Source organism: Mauremys mutica, chromosome 11 (assembly GCF_020497125.1).
Source record: "Mauremys mutica isolate MM-2020 ecotype Southern chromosome 11, ASM2049712v1, whole genome shotgun sequence".
In the NCBI taxonomy this organism is placed as follows: domain Eukaryota; kingdom Metazoa; phylum Chordata; order Testudines; family Geoemydidae; genus Mauremys; species Mauremys mutica.
This window is the reverse complement of record NC_059082.1, coordinates 23,923,441-23,944,024: the sequence shown is the minus strand read 5'-3', so window position 1 is coordinate 23,944,024 and position 20,584 is coordinate 23,923,441. Positions and strand designations below refer to the sequence as shown.

Here is a 20,584-nt window from a genome sequence, read left to right as displayed (position 1 = left end):
AGGGAGCTAATATGGCCTGGCAGGTTGGATGTGAACTGATTCACCAATCCCTCTGAATATTCTCTGCTACTAAAGTTCCTATGGAGCCCAAGTGCAAGCAAAACCTTCCCTATCTAGCATAACACCTAGAAGAGGGTGGTAGAGCAGAAACACTACTAGGGTTGAATCCATCACAGACTGCAGTAAGCTTTGCTGGTGCGGGAAGTGAAATCTACATTTCCCTGCACCAGTCAGGCTGAATTCTGCCTTAGGCCCACGTTCTGTCCTCTTACAAGGGGAGAAAAAGCTTTTTGCACATAGAACGTGCAGTATTGGTAAAAAGTTCTTCCCATTCTCTCAGACAGAAAGGATTACCACACAATGAAACAACAGAAGCACCGGGCTCCATCTTCCAGGAGTAGCACTACTGAAGTCAAGGGAGTGACACTGATGTATAATCAATGGAAGGAGGTGAATTGGTATCCTTAAGTATTTGTAGAGAAAATACATTGTGAAATGGTTGGAGGCTTGGTAAACCTAGGATACATAAAAATCAAAAGGATTACCAGGGCATGTCTGAGGTACAAAACATTTTATTCCATCAGGAATTTGTGGCAGCATGTGCTTCTGAAAAAGGCAGGGGTGTGTTTTATTATAGAGATTTGTAAATAACAGCTGCCATGCCTTCTTTCCTTTTCAGTGTGAGAGCCAACCAGAAAATGATCAACCGTTAAAGTGATTTTGTGGGCAGTTGAAACTAAAAAGCCCAACTCATTACAATTCAAATACTTTTATTGAGCAAAATCACAGGCATTTGAGCATTTAGATCACGACAATTTAAACCTATTCCTCATACTGTGATAGTGTTTCAGGGAAACTCCTGAAAGGCCTTACTATTTATGTCTGGACTTGTCCATATGGAGACAGCGTGCAGGAAACCAGGGGGTAAATCTCCGGCACAATAGACTTGCTGTGCTCTAAGTCATCATGCAGACCCTGCTACCGCACACTAAGTTTTGTACTGCCCTTTGACTTACCTGCACTAGAGAACTTTTAGTGCCAGGTAGCAGGGTCCACACAGTGACTTAGCATACAGCAAGCTATTGTGCTGGAGATTTACACCCAGGATTGCTGTGCATGAAGTTTTCATGTAGACAAGTCCTTAGGCTAAAGGCTAACAAGGTCCAATCATTTTCTTTTCAAGCGAATTACAAAAATAGCCCCAAACCCCGGTCATTGTTGACATGTATGATGTTAGAGAAAAGCGAAACTAGGAGTCATTAACTAACAAATGGGAAATTAGACTGATAATTCAAGAACTATTGCTCCCAATGAAGTAATGTTGAAGCTGCTTTTGTTTTAAGTATTACTACAGTACTTGCAGGTGCACAAGATGCAAGTCTAGCTCTTTTTAACACTTTTGCATTGAATCTGTTTATTTATTGAATCTATTTATGAGCCAGCTATCAATAAGCAGGTAGGAATTATGCAATGAAATCAACACAAAAAGTTGAAAATCATCATTAAAAATCCAACACAAAATATAACCACTCTGAGCAAAGGATGAATTTGTACAGAAGTGGCTAGTAGACTTAATCCAGCGATACCAGGACAGGAGACACTGTATATGGTTTAATTAAGCTGCAACTTTCTCAGATGTCTAGGATAAACTGGCAGATAAAAGTGTAAAATTCAGGTAACTCCATGTCAGCACCCCCTTCTTCCATCCTGGTCCCTTGCCAACCCACCGCTGGGACCTTACCATCCCCCACCTCAAATGAGGGTTAAGGTGGGCTGTACAGAAGGGGGGTTGGCTCCCTGCCATGCCAGTCATAGGAGCCCCTGTTCCACTCCTTTAACAAGCATGTCCTTTAAGTCCTTTACCAAGACATTTTCTGATCACTGCATCTCCTCCCTATGGAATACCTGCACTGGACATCCGCCCCACACTTATATAATGAGTTGTGACATCATAGCCTAACTCTCTTCCCTATGCACCCTAACAATGACACACACCCACTCCCGCCATGGGGAAGGTGGAAAAAAACCCCTCTCCACCTTGGCCAATCTAGTGAGGGGAAAATTCCTTCCCAGACCCCAGAGAAAGGAGCAGCCTGTGCAATGCCCACAGCCAGTCCGGATGAACTCTGGTATTTTGCCACTTCCAAGTGTGGGCAGGTGGATGCTACTCCACCTGGTTCAGCGGAAAAGGAAGCTTCTCCCATCAGGCTTGCCCTTTATCAACTTCTTGCCCTTCCGGTCCCAGCAGGATGAGTCAGTATCCTATGATGACCTGCTCTGCTTTTGCAGCAGCAGCTGTGCCTCTCTCTCCCCCTTCCCACCTTAAAGCGATATACCCTTTCCCCTAGCAAGCCAGGCAATGGCCTCCTCGCTTAAGGTGCAACTGGTCATTCTCAAGTATTTCATGAGCAGTCTCATGCCTGTTCACTGGAATACTATGCCTTTTTATTTTAGCCACATCCTCTGCACTGCACAATAGAAAATGGTGTCACGTATGTTCCCTACAGCTCTGTTTTCCTTTCTAAGAATGTGATCTTATGGATTGTAAATGGGAGCCTGTAATTCCTGAGCTCTACATCTGACTTTGTCTGCGGCTCTGTTTGTCCTTGTCTGCTTGTGAAATGCTTTGAAGAGATCTGGAGTAACTCCATTGACATCAGCTACTCTAGTGTTAGATCAATGTAACTGACAGCAGTATGCGGCCCATAAAGCTCTATACAAGAGTTAAATGTTTTCTATCAATTTACCACTACGTTACACCAAATACAATGCTGGTACTTAAACAGTATGATGAGTTGCAGGTCATATTTTACTCTTTGCATGATCAATAATAATCAGACATTATTAACATTCAACTCTAATTGAAACAATTATATATCACAATGATTCGGTTGCAAAAATGAGGTGTCAATTATTTCTTCATATTTAAATTGTTAATCCACATTAACCAATACCTAGTACTGTATTTTAATGTGTAAATATATTTCTTGTTTGCTTAGACAGGATGCTCTTTATGTCATTAATAGCAGAATAAATATATTTTAAGTTTGTATCTAAGATACCTAACAACTGGATTAGTTACAGTGCTTGTAGTTGAAATGTTCACTTTTGCCATAAAAAAAGAAATTAACATTGTGCAGTGTTAGAGATATGTCCTGTATTAAGTGTAATCTCTCTCTCTCTCTCAATACCTGTAATAAAATGGTAATTTTCCCCCAACGAAAGCATTGTAATGCCAGCTACGATTTAAGGACTACAGCCTGCCAATGAATCTCTAGGGGTGCAAGTTTGGACCATTGTCAAACCTAATTGTCTTCAATCAGGCTCTGTGCAGCAGCAGGGATGCGCCTTGCAGAATCTGTCCCTAAGATGGTAAAACATGTTGCAGAGACTAATTCATCACAGAATAGAAACAGGGAAAATGAACAACCAAAACCTCTGTCCATTATCTGAATTGAATCTGAAACCTTTCCGGAGGTAAAAATGTACATACACATATCCTAATGTCTTGGGTTATCGGGAAGCACATAGGACATTTTTATATTATTTCTGATACAATCAGAATTGTAAACCCACTGGCTCGTTTGATTTTCAGACCTATTTCTACATGATAAACATATATGATGTCATGATAAACATATATGATAAACATATATGAATCAAACCTCTACACTTTTGAAGTTTACATAACCGAGAGCTCAGAGCAGAATCTACTAACACTTCTAGGTTCATGATGGTACTTGAAGGGTTAATATGATTAATTCAATGAGAATTTTAAAAATGGAGTACACACTTCAGTAAATGGTAGAAGGCACAATTCAACATTTCTGTTTCAACACTGTTACAATTTAAAGTGTGGTTCTCTGCTGAAAGGTGATTTGGCAGAAGTGGCATATGTGTTGTCTTAGTGTCTCCATACTAAACATGTCCAGTTTACAAATAAAAAGTATGTTTTCCCCCACCCACGTGCAGTGCAGACAACTCAGTCTGGGATACAATGTCAAGCTGTGGTCATTTAGGCTCATGCATCACAAATGGTAATATAGATTCTACAGAAAAAAAATTGCCCCCAGTTATACTTTTTTTAACTCCACCAAACTCAGTAAAGGTTGGTGGGTGGTAAAACGGTAGGATTGGATCTACATTAGTAATTCTATTGTTGATGCGCGAGCTAGAATTTGAATCCAGTTGCTCATTCTCTCAAAACTAGGAAAATTTACAGGACTTTCAATAACCGAGAGGTTTTCTTCTGGGCTATTTACCACAGTCAGTAACTCAAATTCCCTTCTTCAGAAGGCTCCCTAAGTCTTAGAAACAACTTGCCTGCTTCAACAGCAGGTCTACACCTGCATTTGATTATCCATGCACAACTTCATCACCCATGCTAATCAACATAATACTAACTCCAACTCCACTAGCATACACTACAGTCTGATCTGCTAAACACTGCTCATAGAGAACATCAACGGACACTCATAATCCAAAGTAGCTCTAGGAAGAGCAATTAAAAATAGGCTCGGTCAATTGGAGTTTCACCGGAGTCAGCACCAAATTGAGATTTCAGGACCAAACTGCAGACAGAATTACGGGGACTCCATAGGTAGGGGAACTTTCAGAAATAAAAACCAACATATTCCAGGGGAAATTCAACAGCTGTGAACAGAAGGTAAACAAACAATCTCAAAAACAAACAGGCAATTACAGCTAGCATTTTTAGGTTAATAGCAAACAGCTTCAGAACTATCTCAGGAACATTAAGTACAAGTAGTTCTAGAATTAAAACCACACAAATAAAAAGCCACACATCGCAGCAGGCAACCACATATGATACTGAGTGTCGTGACCTAAGGGTAAGGAAAGAATCTGAATTAGAAACAACCCGCCATTACAGTACAACAGAACAGTGGCAAAGCCATCAATGGGACAGTGGAAGAGATGAGCTTGCCTAGAAGAAGCAGTGGCAGTCCCATGGTTTTGTTTTGTTTTTTTTAATATTCAGGAGCCATTTCCCCAGTCATTTATGAGTAGCGAGACAGATGGTTGTCAGAAAGGGTAAAGTCGTCATCCTCCCAACTCAAGTGCATGGCATCTGACTTACAGCTGTAGCTGTAAGTATACAAATACATACAAAACAACTAACCTTTTTTTGGTATTCTCCTGACTGTGCATTGTTTTTGTCCGCACCACACTATGGTTGATTTCTATGATACGATTCCTCTGTCAGGGAGTACTGAAGAGTCACACTATTGTGCTGTTCCCCATTCAGATTTCTAGTATGAAATGATGCCTACTCATATACTATATCTCCTGCTCATATTATACTTTACAGGCATGTTTATTAGGAAGTTATGTTACTTAATCTATATTCACCTAAATAAAATATATCACAAACTACTGAATAGTCACAGTGTGAAGTTCTTGTAGATTTTATTATCCATCATATTAATTCCTGTTAGTGCATTATTTAGGAAAAATAATTATGTGTACAAAAAGATACAGCCAGCAAGATGGCACTGGTGGGAGCAAATCAATTGCCATCCTTGAATAAAGGTACTTCCCCCCACCCCAACTGTTGTCCCATAGGTACCTCTATAAGCCAAGTCAAATACTGTGCACTGTTTGGTTGAACTGTGCTCATTACAAGTTATCAGAGTACACGTAAGGAATAATTGGGTGTAACATTTGTGTGATGTGTTGAGTGAATGTGAGCTATGAGTTGGCAGAATGCCGCCACGCAAAAAAGTGTGTTTTAAGGGCACTATAGAGCATGCCTACCTGAGGGGGGTGCATATAAAATCAATCTGACTGCCGAATACTCTATATGGAAGTGATGTAATCACTGTATATAATGCAAGACTATAAGATATTCTTCATTTCTCAGTTCTCACACACACACAGATGACAGTTCTTCATACTGCAGTACAAGGACTTTCACACAGGTGTGTTATCTATAAAGCATATTTCTGAGATAAGAGACAGCTGAAACCTTGCTTTTCCTTCCACCTTTTTTCTGTTTTTAAAGCAAGTGTTCAGCATTTGGGGGGTTTGCTTGTTTTTAATAATAAAAGGTCATGCCAGCCAACCTGCCTGTCACGGCTCCCAATCAGCACTTCCAGAATCAACACTGCCTAGAGGTCTCTTGAGAGGCATTAATTCCTTTCCCTCCTTCTTGTGCTAAATGAGCCAAGAAAAGTAGTGAGTAATGGTTGCAGAAATAGGATACAATACGATTGCCAAAGTCAGCGGGTGAGGGATTAAACCACATATTACATAGAATTAATGTATACTTCTATTCCCACCTCCAGGGAATTTAGGCTCACTCACATGAAAGACTGGCAAACTGTAAGGCTTCAACTGTAGAGACATTATAAAGGGAAAATGCAGCAGTCTCCTGCCCGCAGGTGAAAGCAAGATCTTTTCAGGGAAAGCACTGCCTCTATATATCTCCCTTGGTAACACATCTACTTCCACATTTGCTTCTAGGAGGAGGTGGGGATGGAAAAGAAACCACACAAATACTAGTAAGCATATATGCAGCACTTCACAATTTCAGTTATCTGTAAAATGCTAAGTAATTAATCCTAATACCCTTGTAGTAGCTGTATCCTCATTTTACAGAAAGGGGAAAGGAGGCACCGAAAAGCTAAGGCCAACATTTTCAAAAGTGGCCTTTGATTCTGTATACCTTAATTTTTGGATGCCCAACTTTAAATATCTAATTTTCCAAGACAGAGCTCACTTTAAACTTCATGGGAGCTGGAGGTTCTCAGCAACTCTTGAAAATGGCACCCGCACTTAGAAGTCACTTTTTAAAATATGGACCAAAGTGATTTGCTGATGCAACACAGCTGGTAACTGGCAGAATATAATTCAGAAGTTTCCGGCTCCTGGTCATGTACTCTAAACACTATAGCATGGTGCCAGGAAAGAGAGGAAATAAGAGGTTTCATATTTTTATATTTTATGGTTAATTCTCCCTTTTTCTCTTTATATTTTCATCTTGGTTTTCAAAACTCTTACATGGTTTGGAATAGAGACAAACTTGCACCAGAACATGACGGGTGAAATCCTGTCCTTATGAAAGTGACTGGGAACTTTGCAAATTGACTTTACTGGAGCCAGGATTTCATCCTAGATCAGAACCCCCTCCCTAAATGTGGAAAGATCAGTTCAGGATGGAAGCTTTAGGACTTAGAACCAGCCCTAGTTTGAACATGAAACCACCCCTCAAGAATTGTTTTAACTTTTGCCCAAACCTTATTGGTACAGTCTCCTCTCCATATTCCTTCTGCTGTTCTTGTAAGATGAATGTGTAACACGGGGACTGTTCTCTACATACTGTACAGTAGGTCAGATATGGAAGAGGAAATGGTAATTTGTTAGATCATAGTAAAAAATAAACCCTCTCACCTAAAAAGCTGCCTCTCTCCATTTTGCAAATCGAACTATGCACCTTTTAATTTGCATAAGACAAAAAATAAAGAGAGGAAAAATTCTAGATGTTTAACTGGAAAAAGTGGAAATGGTGTTTAAGATCATTAAGTTATAAAGAAACGTTAACACTTTAAGTTAACAGCTACATTTCCCTTCAAGGAGAGTGAAGATTGGTCAAGCAAGGCTTCCTGAGCCAAAATGTGGTTATCAGCAGGAGAGCACAAAGCCCCAGTCATTCCCCTCCCACCAGCCATGTGACTGATGGAGAACTTCTTCCAGAGTGGAAGCAGAAATTGCACCATCAGCATCGATAGCTGCATCAAGGGAATGGCCCAGCCAGGGAATGTAAAGTCTCTGGACCTCTGTGACACTATTGGAACCTGGCATAGTGTTGTTTGGTCTTGGTTAGTGGTTAGACCCATAGCTGTTTGTTCACACAACAAAAGGACCAGGACAAAGAGTATGACCGGGTCTCCAGACCTCAGAGGCCTCCAGCACTACATAGGGCAGAAGACCCCAACTGTGCTGCCTCTTGTGGGCCAGCTCCTCTAGAGAGACATTGCTAGCTGTTGGATCAGGCAGCAGCTTGGCCGGGAGGCAGACATGGGAGTCTCTGACACCAGGAGTAATGCAGAAAGGTAGGGCCTTGCTCTAGTCCCCCGCATTGTGTTTGTAGTTCTCACAGGAGTTCTGCACCACCAAGTTATCTAATGAATACTCTACAGATTTTAGAGCCAAAGTCTATAATCTTTATTCAAGTTTTGCCTGAGTAAGGACCTAGGGTTTGGCGCTTGTAGTACACAGATATGTTCTTCTATCACAGGGCCTAATTCTTCAGCTTCACGATGTGCAGAAGTCCCATTGAAATCAATGAAAATTCGGTCAATAGACAATCTACAGAACTGGGCACAAAGAACATATGGCACTCAAAAGGCAGTGTGAATGAAGCACGAGAATCAAACAAAAAATTCTATTGAACCTAGCAATGGTTTGTAATATTGGGCTTCTTTCAATAGATCACAGAAAGAAAACAAGAGGGACTATCTATACTGTGAGTTATTTACCAATTTATGTTTTTCCGGTCATTAAATGTTTCATGTCTGGCTCTTTATTTTCCTGGTGGATTAAACATGCTCTCTATACTTCTAGTAATTCAGATAATTTAATTTCCACACCAAGAAATAGCAGTGTGGATCCCTTTTATCCCGAAGTCATTACATTAAAATTATGCAGTATTTTTCATTTCTAAAATACAGGGATCTAAGGAAAATGCTTAAATATTTTGGAACTAAAAACAGAAATTGTCTTTTATCTTGGTGATAAAATATTAATTTGTGCTCATTTCCACAGAAGAGAACAGTGCAATTTATAAATATGTCCTTGAAACTGACATTCATGCGCAGGTGTTCTTTCAGCTCTGGTAAATATATTTTTAGATGTTTCTACTGAAAGGCCACAGAACTTTGCAGGACTACTCTTTTAAAACAATCAAACAAACAAAAAAAACCCCACTTTATTCCTCATTTCAAAGTATTTTAAATGCCGATAATTAGATGAATGCTATCATTGTTGTAAAGACTGGGCTGAACAGAATTTGGTTGAATGATGCTTATGTTATAAAAATGCAAACTAATATAAAATCTTAGATAAAGTTAGTAGTCTTTGCTAAACAGATAGGACATACTGCCTTACAATTTAATGGAGACAAATCTTTTCCACTTAATTTTATATTACCATGTATACATTTAACATGAAAATAAATATAAACTCAATTGAATAGTCAGATTATTAGATTTATGTTCAACATTGTACTAGATGTTGCCCTTGTGTTCAGTGGAACCAGCTACTCAGGGATTCTCCTGTTCTATACATCCCCAACATTGTGGGTGTATTGAACCATGGCTGGAGGTGGTGGTATTGCTGGAGAACTCCTGCATTCTGCTCATTCGTGGTGCTGAGAACCATTGCCGGAAGATACAAGTCAGTACAGTCTTGAGGCTGCTCTAACCTGCTCCGGGAGCCAAACTGGCCACCAGCTTGCCCCAGGGCCCAGGATCAAAGGAGTAGAGAGATATCAGGATAGCATAAAGCCACCTTTGACCACTTCTCATTTGGGGTCCTGCCCTGAGTTCAGCTAGACTTGGGGATCAGTCCCATAGAGAATCTAAAAGTTTAAAATTTACAGTTTCTCTCCACAGTCACACAAAACTCAGCCATCAGAGAGCTACGTCTTGTGGAAGGAACTCTAGGATTTGACTCTCTTAAAATGATCCATTAGTGGCTCTTTATTATGCTGTCTCTGGGTCCCTCAAGCACCTGAGACCATTTAAATTTAAAATTCTAAGATTATTTTTTTAAAATTCAGAAATCACAGATGACATTCAGGATATTTTACAAGTGGCCATTCTGCTCTTAATGCAGATATCTTTTTTTTTATATGAAATGGTGGAAGAGAAGTTTCCAGAAATGCTCACTGACTTTTAGCACATAGGCCAACTGTGATTGCTCCTAAAAGGAAACCTATCAGAAAGATAGATAGATCCACTACTTGCATCCGACGAAGTGGGTATTCACCCACGAAAGCTCATGCTGCAAAACGTCTGTTAGTCTATAAGGTGCCACAGGATTCTTTGCTGCTTCTATCAGAAAGAGAAGAAGATGTGACAAGGTGGACACACATTTGCATAACTGTTTATCAGCCACAAAGTGTTAACCTCCTCTACCAGAAAGCACTTGCTTGATCTTCTCCTTCAGTTTCAGCAGCCCTGGCAAAGCAACTTGCAAGTGCTGTAGTTGGACTTCAGGGCTGATCCACGCATTAAAATTTTACCAGTGTAGCTGATATAAGTCTACAAAATACTTAAGTGTAGACAATCTTACCATCACTCTAGGTAGAGTTAACTTAAACAGAAGTGCTGTGTTTTATTTTTTAGCAGCAACATTCTTGCATAAGTAAAGGTGGCAATACCAGCCCTGAGTCTCTATAGTTCTGGACATGAAATTCCCAAATGGATGCCAGTTGAATTTTTGATCATGTGGATGGCTGAGTCATTAAAAAAGACAAATGAAACTTTTCTCACCATGGTTTGTTAGTCTAGTATGGACAGAAGCTAGCCTCCAGCATCCCAGGCAAGGAAATAATGGCTTCCATCTCTCAGGTTAGCATAAGACAAAAAGGGTACGATCCATAGCCACTCACTATTAAAAAGCATTCTTATTTCCTTACAGTTACTGCACTGAGGGATCTCTGATACTAGAGTATTTTGCAGGGGTTCTCAAACTTCATTGCACCACGACCCCCTTCTGATAAAAAAGAAATAACAATGCGACCCCAGGAGTGGGGAATCGAAGCCTGAGCCCAACCAAGCCCCACCGCCCTGGGCATGGGGGCCAAAGCCAAAACCCGAGACCCATCACCCGAGGCTGAAGCCCTTGGGCTTTGGCCCTGGGCCCCAGGAAGTCTAATGCCAGACCTGGCGACCCCATTACAATGGGGTCGTGACCCACTTTGGGTTCCCGACCCATAGTTTGAGAACAGCTGTCCGATTGAAGTGTAGTGAGAATTACTGTGTTATCTCATACCAGCATGAGGTAACTGTAAGGAAACATTTGCCTTTTAATGGAACCTACTTTTCCCCTCTCCTCAAAGCAGCACCAGAGACCCAAGAGAGCTGACCAGCCACTCCACCCAGTCTTACAGGGCTTCAGAGATCATGGCAGAGCTCCCATAAATCCTCTAGTTCCTTACATAGGGAGGGTCTGACTCACTAAGTTCCTAATAGAGTGAAAAAATCAATAAATAAACTTTGAATAGACAAACCCAGAGCCTAGTTCCCAGTCTGAGTATATGGGCCTGGCACTGAGCAGATGAATGACGGGGACAGGAATCCTCCCTCCCGCCTGTGGAACACATGCCTAACTTCCAGCCTAATGAACTCACAGACTTCTCCTCCAGTGGCTAATTGGAGGACCCACACAATAACAGATCCCCTGGCCTGACCATGCCCAGCCCATTCTCACCTTTGATGTGGTTCCCCCCACACCCAATCTTCCCTAGAAACACACTGGTTATGTTGCTTTTCTGACTTAGTGGAACTTTGCTATGCTGATCCTCCATGTTCCACCCCTGATGTGGCCCCTGCACCAGAAGCTGCCTCTACCAGATTTGCATCAGCAGGGCTGTCCTCTTTGCAAGGAGAAGTCTGCACTGGCCATTTGGGATCAGGATTTGGCAATGAGCAATTTTTCTGGCAGGAAGCAGGATAGGGCCCTAATTTTCTGGCAGTCTCCCAGCTTCCCTTGCAGCAGTCCCAAGAGCCAGCTTAAACAATAACTATGGATGTTGAGGTCTTGTCCCTTTTCTTGCAGGTTAATGCCAGATGGTAATTTCTCTTGACATTTACAGTGGCAACGCCAGTGTCTGGCCCAAGGAACATGGTGTGGCACTATGGAGGTGTAGGAAGGGCTGGGAAAGGAATTCACTCTACACCCTAATACATCTGCAGAATTATTCTATGGAGGATACTTCAGCCCAACATTTGATTGTTTTTTAAGTGAACTGACCAGTTATTATTTTGCCACATGATAAACAACAACATGAATTATTTTCTGGAAACTGAGAACTGCATAAGGAATAGTTCATGCAGACAGAGAAATCTAGGACACTGTCCAGGGGCAGCAGGAATAGCCCATATCTCCCAGAGACTTTTGCTGGCTCTCTGGGATCTGATCCCCAAAGCATTAGCTCCAGTGGGGAGAGGGCCAGTACAGGCCAGAGAGCCTGTCTCTGAGAGGGGTTCAGAAAAGAGAAGAGAGGAAGGAAATAGGAATGGTTAGGGAGCATGTGTTTAGGAGCAGAAAGGGAGCCTGGGGAGAGGATACAGTGTAGGCCCCCAAATCTGAAAAGATTATTACAAATATTAACAGTTTAGGAAAAAGGAAATAGCAGTAAATCACAGGGCTAAAATAATTCTTGATTATGCAATATTGTCTGAAGTAGACTACTCGGTATTATTTTCCTGATATTGGTCTTGGAACCCATCTATTCTTACACAGCATACACACACATCTAGAGTTTGGATGGTTTCACAAACCACAATGCTGTAGTTTGTGGTACAAAACACCCTAAGAGGGGCTTATAAAACTTTTAATCTCATGATTATCTGTGTGTTATTCACTTTCCCTCTCATACATACATCTGATTACGCTCACTTCATCAGGTCAACAGGAACTTGTGGAAATAAATACATCTGCAGTGAGCCCACTGTATATGTTATCTCCCTCGCTATAAAGAGAGACTAAAACCATCAAACGGGAACACTAGGAATTCTTATTTATATCCAAAGGTCCCCCTGGTGACCTTTAACTCATGAGTTACTGGAGTGAAAACAACAGAAGGTATCTATTTATCTGAGCTTTGCTGTGGGCACAATTTGGAGTAATGACACTATTATATTATCTAGTAGTATCTCTGGCTGACCAGCAAGCCATCCATCAATCAGTTTGGCCATTAAGAGGAGATTGTCGGAATCTTTAAATGGTGTGCTTTATAGTAAGGATTCTTTCAAACAGCTGAACTGAGACCAAAACTCTTATCCATAAATAAGAAATCACAAGTTGATATAAATCACAGTTACAGGGGAAAATGATCAACAAGCTATTCACAGAAGTAATGCAGCCCTAAATTAGTCACATTTCTTTAAAAAATAGGACTGGTTACTGCAAATATAAATATAATACCCAAAACTATTCTGCTTAATTAGCTAATTGAATTTTAACGCTCTTTGGCCAGGCAAGAGTCAGCCTGTAAAAAACAAAAGGGGGTTGAAAATTGGCAGACTGGCAAAGCGCTATAAAGCTTAATATGGTTCTTTGTTTCCTATACTTATTTTAAATTACTTCTAAACTTCCATGTAATTTAAACACAAATTGGAGTTTAATGTTTTCTTTCTTTGGGAAAATGGTATTAAAAAGACATCCTTCTTCAGATATAGATACAAAGTGCTCTAATAATGTCTTTCCCTTATCTGGGAATGGAATCTTTACTGTAACACCATCTTCCTGCTCACTGAAAAATAATGCAAGAAAGATTTGGCTGAAACAGTACAGTATGTCACTCAGCAAATGGAAAACACAGGGAAGGAAATTTTAAAGTAAGTTTGCAAATAAAAAAGTCCCAAGTGTTATGTATATATTACAAGTTTAAAATCAGGGCTCCTGCAATACTACTGGGTATTCTAGAAACACCTAAATCCAGGGTATATTGTAAGCACTTAGATCCAAGTGAAGCTGCCCATTTAACATAAAACATTACATCAATCATTAAAACCAAGCACAACGGGCAGTTATGTTTTGTTAGTAAATATGGCCCGGTGCAATAAAGAGCAGAAATTGAGAACTCCTACATCCTAACTACCAACAATGACTAATTATGGGTGCAATCCATGTCCTCCCTTTGTGGGTGAGGAAAGGACAAAACAGTGGAACCATTCAGATGTTACTGAACAGCAGGCCAAACAGTGAAGTAACACACATCATGATGCAGAGCCAATCTCTGAGAGGGCTCACTCTGTGCTCACAGGGGTCGTGGACAGGCCAGGGGAGTAGAGTCAATGTCACCAGCTGGTCTGCCAACTAAACAGATCTTCTGGTTCCCAAGCACTTTCCTCCTGGTGCGGGGAATAGACCTGGCCAAAACTACAGCCCATGGCCTCATATGCCATAACTATGTAAGTGTTCTGTGCCCTACAGTCCTCTATCCAGGGAATAGGATTCAGTGCCCCCATCCCCACACACTGGTCCCTTGGCAAATAGCCAGGTGCACAAAACAAGAATTCCATCTCTGAGATTTTAACATACCATCAGAAATGGTTCAAGAATTTACAATAGAAATACCGGGTTTTTGTTTAAGAGGAAGCCTTCAGTAGATTTATTCTATTTAAATGCCTTCAGTGGACATCCTTTCACTTGCAGGAGTGAGAGAGGGATCACTTTTTCTGCATTCCAGAAAGCTGATCATAGGAGATAAAAACACACATCTAACTTCTCATTTGTTGGTGAATATATTCTAAGACCTGGACTGTGTCTACTAGCAGTGGTCTTTAATATGGGTTTGACTCTATTATATTCTCTGTATGTAGTTTCCTTAACAATTGCTTTTCTAACCTTTTTCCTGTCCTTATTCTATAATATTTTCTAAGCATCATGACTAACTATTTTTACTGTCTTTAAGTTTTGGTTGCTAGTAACAAGCCTAGAGAGAAATGAAAATGTATGTCAAACTGCTGACCCATTTTCCATAAATACAGTATCTGGTTTCTAGCATAGTATTGAAGAAATGTCTGTAAAATGCCAACCTATGATAAATGTTATCATTTAAATCCAACATGAAGTATAGTTGAATGGTGCTTATTTGGCTGTGCAACGTACTTTCAATTTGACTGCGCATTTGTTATAAAAATAATTTTCTAAGTACAAAAAACTTCATAGCATTCAAAGCTTCTGAAGCACTAATTACTACAAAATAAATTTCTTTAGCTAAAGGCACAATTCTTCATCTTTCAAGTGAAAATATCAGATTGTATTTTTTCATAGAAACTATTAAAAACTGAGCAAAGATTCAGTTAAGGTGACAATTACCATCTGCTAGTCATGGTAATTATGTGGTCCTAATTAATTGCAAATGTTCTAGTACATGAATAGACTCAAAATACAAAATATTAAGAATGGACTCTTCTGTGGATTACTACAGTAATTAAATCATATAACCATTGAAAGGATATCTAAGTATGGAACCATTAATAAGGAAAATAAATTTAGTAGACCAAATTGTGTCTGTCTGTGCAATTTCTTTGACTTAAGCATGATACAAGCCCCATATGTTTCATTTACACTGAAGCCATCACATATACCTTTCCCCCCTTTTATTTATTATTTCAGGACTAACTTCAATGGGCTTGTATTCATTTAACTAAGGACAGAATTCAGACCAATGATTTATATACTAATAAAGATAGCACAGAAAATTATGTTGCTCAGAAATCTAACCTACATGTTCATCAAGACGAGCATAAAACCAATCATCTATATGAAAGCCGGCTGGAAAAATACTGTCATATTAGAACACTTTGGGTTGTTCCTAGTTATTCTACTTATAAAGTTGTCTGAAAATGTATTAATTAAAAACAGACTATACAGTCAACTTAATTGAGATTGTAATCCAATTAAACAATGCTGATTTTTCATCCACTATTCATTTACAATACAAAATTTAAATTGTTTTAAAATCATTTATGTGGCACATTAAAGCTAACAAAAAAAGTATTCAACTGATTCTTCCAGAATACAGTCTAAGAGTGACATTCTGGCCTCACTGAAGTCAACTACAAAACTCTCAGTGACTTCAGTAGGACCAGGATTTCACTCCAAGACTGAAAAATATGGATTTTATTAAAGAGTCTAATAACTGTTCCTCCTGAAGTCAATGGGCATTCTGTCATTGAATTCAATGGGAGAAGGGTTGGGCCCTCTGTAGAAAACAAGGGTAATCTTTAATTATGACAGCAAAGTTTGTATACTAGACAATATTTAATCAGTACCTCCAGCAAGGATCTTCTCTTCCAACTCACTCATTTGCTTCTTGTAGGCTTTTAAAGCAGCTTCTTTAAATGATGGGTGTATTCTCTTTTTCGTTGTGATTTCAATAGGCATCACTGGGATATTTTGATTTTCATCTTCCCTGATTTCTGTTTCAGCAGCTATATCTTCTGCAGGTTCCAACCCATCTTCAATGGCCAGGTTGTCAAACTGCTTGTCATATTCATCTTCTTGTAGTGTTGCATATGGAGTTTCATATGAAAACTGTTCAAGTTCATACTCCTGAACCTGTTCATCGGTTTCATTTGTGTTAGTTCTATTTTCTAGTTTAGCAAGAACTTGTTCCATTACTTCTACGTAATCTGTTTCATTGTCACCACCTGGCTCACTTAAATCTTCCTCATCCTCTGCTTTGTAATAACAAGGCTCTGTATAAACATCAGAATCGAGGGTTGTGCTTGATTCATTCGCAGTAGACTGGGATAAAGTCCTAAATCTCCCCATAAAAGATGACCCACTATCATCATATCCACTTAAACTTTGTGTGCTTTTGTTCCAGACCACTTCCAGGGCTGATTTAGCACGCTGAAGTGTAGATCCAAATTTAGGAAAGCTGAATGTCTTGTCAGAAAGGTCTATACTTAGTCGACTATGCCATGATTTAGGAGGTGCTTCCTCCGATTCATCACTTGGTAGTTCACTTTGACTTCGATACATCATGGGCAATCTGTTTTGATTTTGATAAAGGGAATTAGAATTTGTTTCCTGATAATCATCATACTGGCTGATCCACTGACTTTGTGTTTCACTGTCAAGGCCGGGACATGATGGAGAATTACCATCAAGGGTAAAGTCATAGCTTTCAGTGTCATATTGGAGGTCAGAACTTTGGCACTTTCCAAAATCTATCTGTTGGTCTGAAGGGGTGCTCAGATCATAAGCAAAAGCTTCTTGTGTGGATGAATCTAGGCCCAAGTCTGTGCCTTGATCCAACTGATTCCAGTCTTTCCACGGTGAAAGATCATCATGTAAGGAGAGTTGAGAATCACTATAATGGCTTCTGTCTCCAGATACACACATTATTCCATTGCTTACACCACTGTCAACTGTTTCAGTGTTTTCAGCTTCATTTTGCTCTGGATAAGGCTGCATATCTTGGTTAAAAGTCTGATCTTGTGAGCTACCGTACCAGTTGCACGTTTCATCTTGCCTTCTCTGCCAAAGCTCTCGATCTGAGGAAGACAATAGTGAGCTGCCATTAGTTCTACTAAAATACTGATTCTCAGAAAAATCCTCAGAGTAAGACTGACACAATTTTGAAAAATCCGACTCCGAACGGCTAAGTTTGGGAGTTGTAAAATCATTCTGTGAATGCCATACAGGTGGCATATCTGAATAGTAGGTCTTTGATTGCTTATCCACATTGTCAAATTCTGGTGACTGTTCACCATAATTTGGTTTATTTGGAAAGGTGCTGCCATCAACAGTCCTACTTTGGATTCTGGTATTTGGAGACTTCACACTTCCCTTTGTAGTGCTCGCTTTTATCTGAAATGCTGATTTTGATATCTTTGCATAACTATTCCTATTTATATCAGATTCCAGCTCTTTATCACTGTCATCAGGTGATACCCAGTCATGCTTTTTAGTTTTTGGCTCTGGTTTCATATCCATACTTTCATATGTCTGAGAGGAAGGCAGTCCTCTCTCTTTTCTCTCTCTCATGTCATGGGAAAGGATATCTGTTGAAATTCCAATGCCGGTTCCTTTAAGTTTATAAGATTTTTTTAAAATTAAATCTCTCTGTTGTGCTGTTTCGAAGTATACAAGTATAGGTCTAGGCTTTGCATTGGGACAGTCTCTTTGTTGCCCTAATCTATGGGCCAAATCAATTTTAATCATGTTTTGTGCCTCTGAGAACCCCATTCTTTCTATTAAAATTCTGTAAACCACATTTTCAATATTTTCAAACCTGTCTTCAGGCACATTTAAAAACCTAAGACTTGCTTTGTTTCCTGGGTGGCCTATTTGTTTAATGTAGTCATGTATGTCTCGAGTTTCCCTTCGTGACTGTACAAATCCAGTTCGCAACTGTTCAATTTCACTTTGTACAACTTCTACGCTACTAGAGATTTCATCAATGGATTGTTTCAGAGCATTTACGTGTCCTCTTAATTCAGAAAGTTCTGTTTCAATTTGACTGATTCCCTGAAGTTCTTTAAAAATCATTTCCATAACATCATGCGTTTGACTAATACACCCAGTTGAACTAAAGCCTGGTTCCAGGGCATTGGATTTCTGGTGACGACCAGTTCTGTCTAACGACTTGCTTCTTAGTCCCCATGTTTTCTTCCATGTGCTCAGCTCTGAGTCCGATGAGACACACTCTTGGCTCTTTTTCCATTTCCTTAGTTTTCGTAAAGCTCCTAGCTTTAGGGTATGCAAAGTACGTTCACCATCAGAGCTCCCATCTGATGGAGCAAGACTGCTCAAACTCTTTCTGTTGCGTCTCACAGGCATTGTATGTGATAAATACTCCTTTTTCCTGTTGCTACCCTTTACTTCACTTAATGACTCAGAATATGAACTATCATTTGAAGAGATATCTTGAAATAATTCTTCATTATTATTGTTTGTTACAAAAATACTCTTTTGTAGTCCATTGGCAATAGCAACTCTGTAACTGAATGTTGGAGAAAGTGAAAATTCTTTATTACCTTCCTCTTCTTCAGCTGACAAGTTGCGAGCAGATGGACACTTTGCAATCTTTTTAACGGTGCTTTTCAAAGTATTTGAAAACTTTGGATTCTTTGTCTGTCCGACCTGGGTTAAGTCTTGTTCCTTTTTGCTCTGAGAACTCTCTTTCTTTTTTGTACTATTTCCCAATTTCTTTGTAAACATTCCTTTGTAAATCTTATATATGTAAGATGAGATCAGGCTCTTCAAAAGGGCAGAAACCATGGAGAGCAATTTATATTAACCTTTCCTCACAAAAAATTCAATTTCGGATCCAGAAAAATATTTGTATCTCCAACAGAATCATTAGTGAGTGCACATGTTATCAGCTGGGACTGTAGACAGGCAGGATGTGCTCAACATGTAAACTACCAATATTTTGGTATCATTTGACAGGAAAAAGCACATGTGTTCATCAGAAACCAAATCCTGAAGGAGGCCTGAATGTGCTGTAAAATCCTGCTCTGTTCCCCATGGCTCCTGGCAGTGTCTAAAAAGGAGGGAATAGTGTTACTATGGCTTTCAAAACAGAATTTATCATTTACTCCATTACATGGTAACACTAAACATTTTTGAAATCCATGTGACATTTGGCAATAAGAGAAACCAGCTAGACCATGTCAATTTTAAAATACAATCAAACTTAATATATTTAATTGTAGGGCCAGCAATGCCATATTAAACAGCATTCTTGCTGTATGGATCTATAGATTTTTAATGAATTATTAAATGGTAGGTTCAAGATTATTAAACGGTATCTTCACTGCTATATTTCTCATTGGAAAAGTAAGAATCTTGCAATAGTTTAAATGCTTCATCCATAGCATTTCATTGGTATAATTTCAGTTAGTCTGATTAGTTTTCATTTTCAGAAATACAGTAAGACACTTAGAGGGACCGATGTGCCTATATAAATATTCTACAAACTGTAGAATATAGATCAGAATGTTGAACTGCAGGTTAATTAAAAGAAACTATTTCAAACTTTTAATTTTAGAATAAATGCCCATTTAAACCAGATTTCAGTGTTTCTCAGCCTTTTTGATATCAAGGACCGGCTTGCTGCCTTCCTAAACTTTGTCAGGGAGATCTCAGGGACTGGCACCAGTCCATGAACTAGTCACTGAGAAACACAGATATGTCATGTATTACAATTTGTATCATATTATATATAATCTGTTTAATGTCTCAATATTTTGGTTTTTAAAATGCCTGATCCAGCTCCCATTGAAGTCAATGGAACCTTTCAATTAGCTTCCTTGGGAGCTGGATCAGGACGTAAATGCAATTACAAACAACAAAATGCTTGTATTATAGAATTTTATTTTAGGTTTTTTAAGTTAACTAGTCACCCCTATGTGTCATTAAAATCTTTCTTTAAGGGGCTCAGTGTTCACTTTAGGAGACTGAATTCACTTTACTCATCAAATTGCATAGTTGCCCGATCAGGAGAACCTCCATTGGAGAAGAATGGAGTTATACCACTGCAAATAGCCTTTTCGCTTTGATTAGACTGCCTTGGTTAGAGAACTCTTTAATCAATAAGTTCAAGTAAGAAATGTTAAGCAAGTGTCATTTGCACAGTTGTTGCCTATGCTTTCCATAAAAGCAAAGGGCTAGTCTGTGCCATTTAGCCACAAACCTTAATACAGGGCAATGCGGCATTACACTGCTCCCCAGGGAGCAATGGCAGGTGTTCCTCCTTGGGAGACAGGAGTTCCAAGACATTATATGTTTGCAGAGGCAGTGCACCCATTGCCATAACCCTCTGGAAGATGCAGCTTACTCAGCTTCATTGGATCAGTGCACGGTAGTGTCA

At 39.5% G+C, this 20,584-nt stretch overlaps 1 protein-coding gene across 2 annotated transcripts in view; it reads right to left on the bottom strand.

Moving 5' to 3' along the window:
• The window catches only part of UNC13C (unc-13 homolog C), a 408,349-nt gene extending 389,344 nt beyond the window's left edge, over positions 1-19,005 (bottom strand). The window contains exon 1 of one of the 2 annotated variants that reach the window (XM_044979553.1): positions 16,032-19,005. In XM_044979553.1, coding sequence (XP_044835488.1) covers positions 16,032-18,990 — 2,959 coding nt within the window. In that variant the 5' untranslated portion in view covers positions 18,991-19,005. The remainder of the gene's footprint in view (positions 1-16,031) is intronic. The other variant, XM_044979552.1, reaches the window with a different exon arrangement.
• Between the last annotated feature and the right edge of the window lie 1,579 nt (positions 19,006-20,584).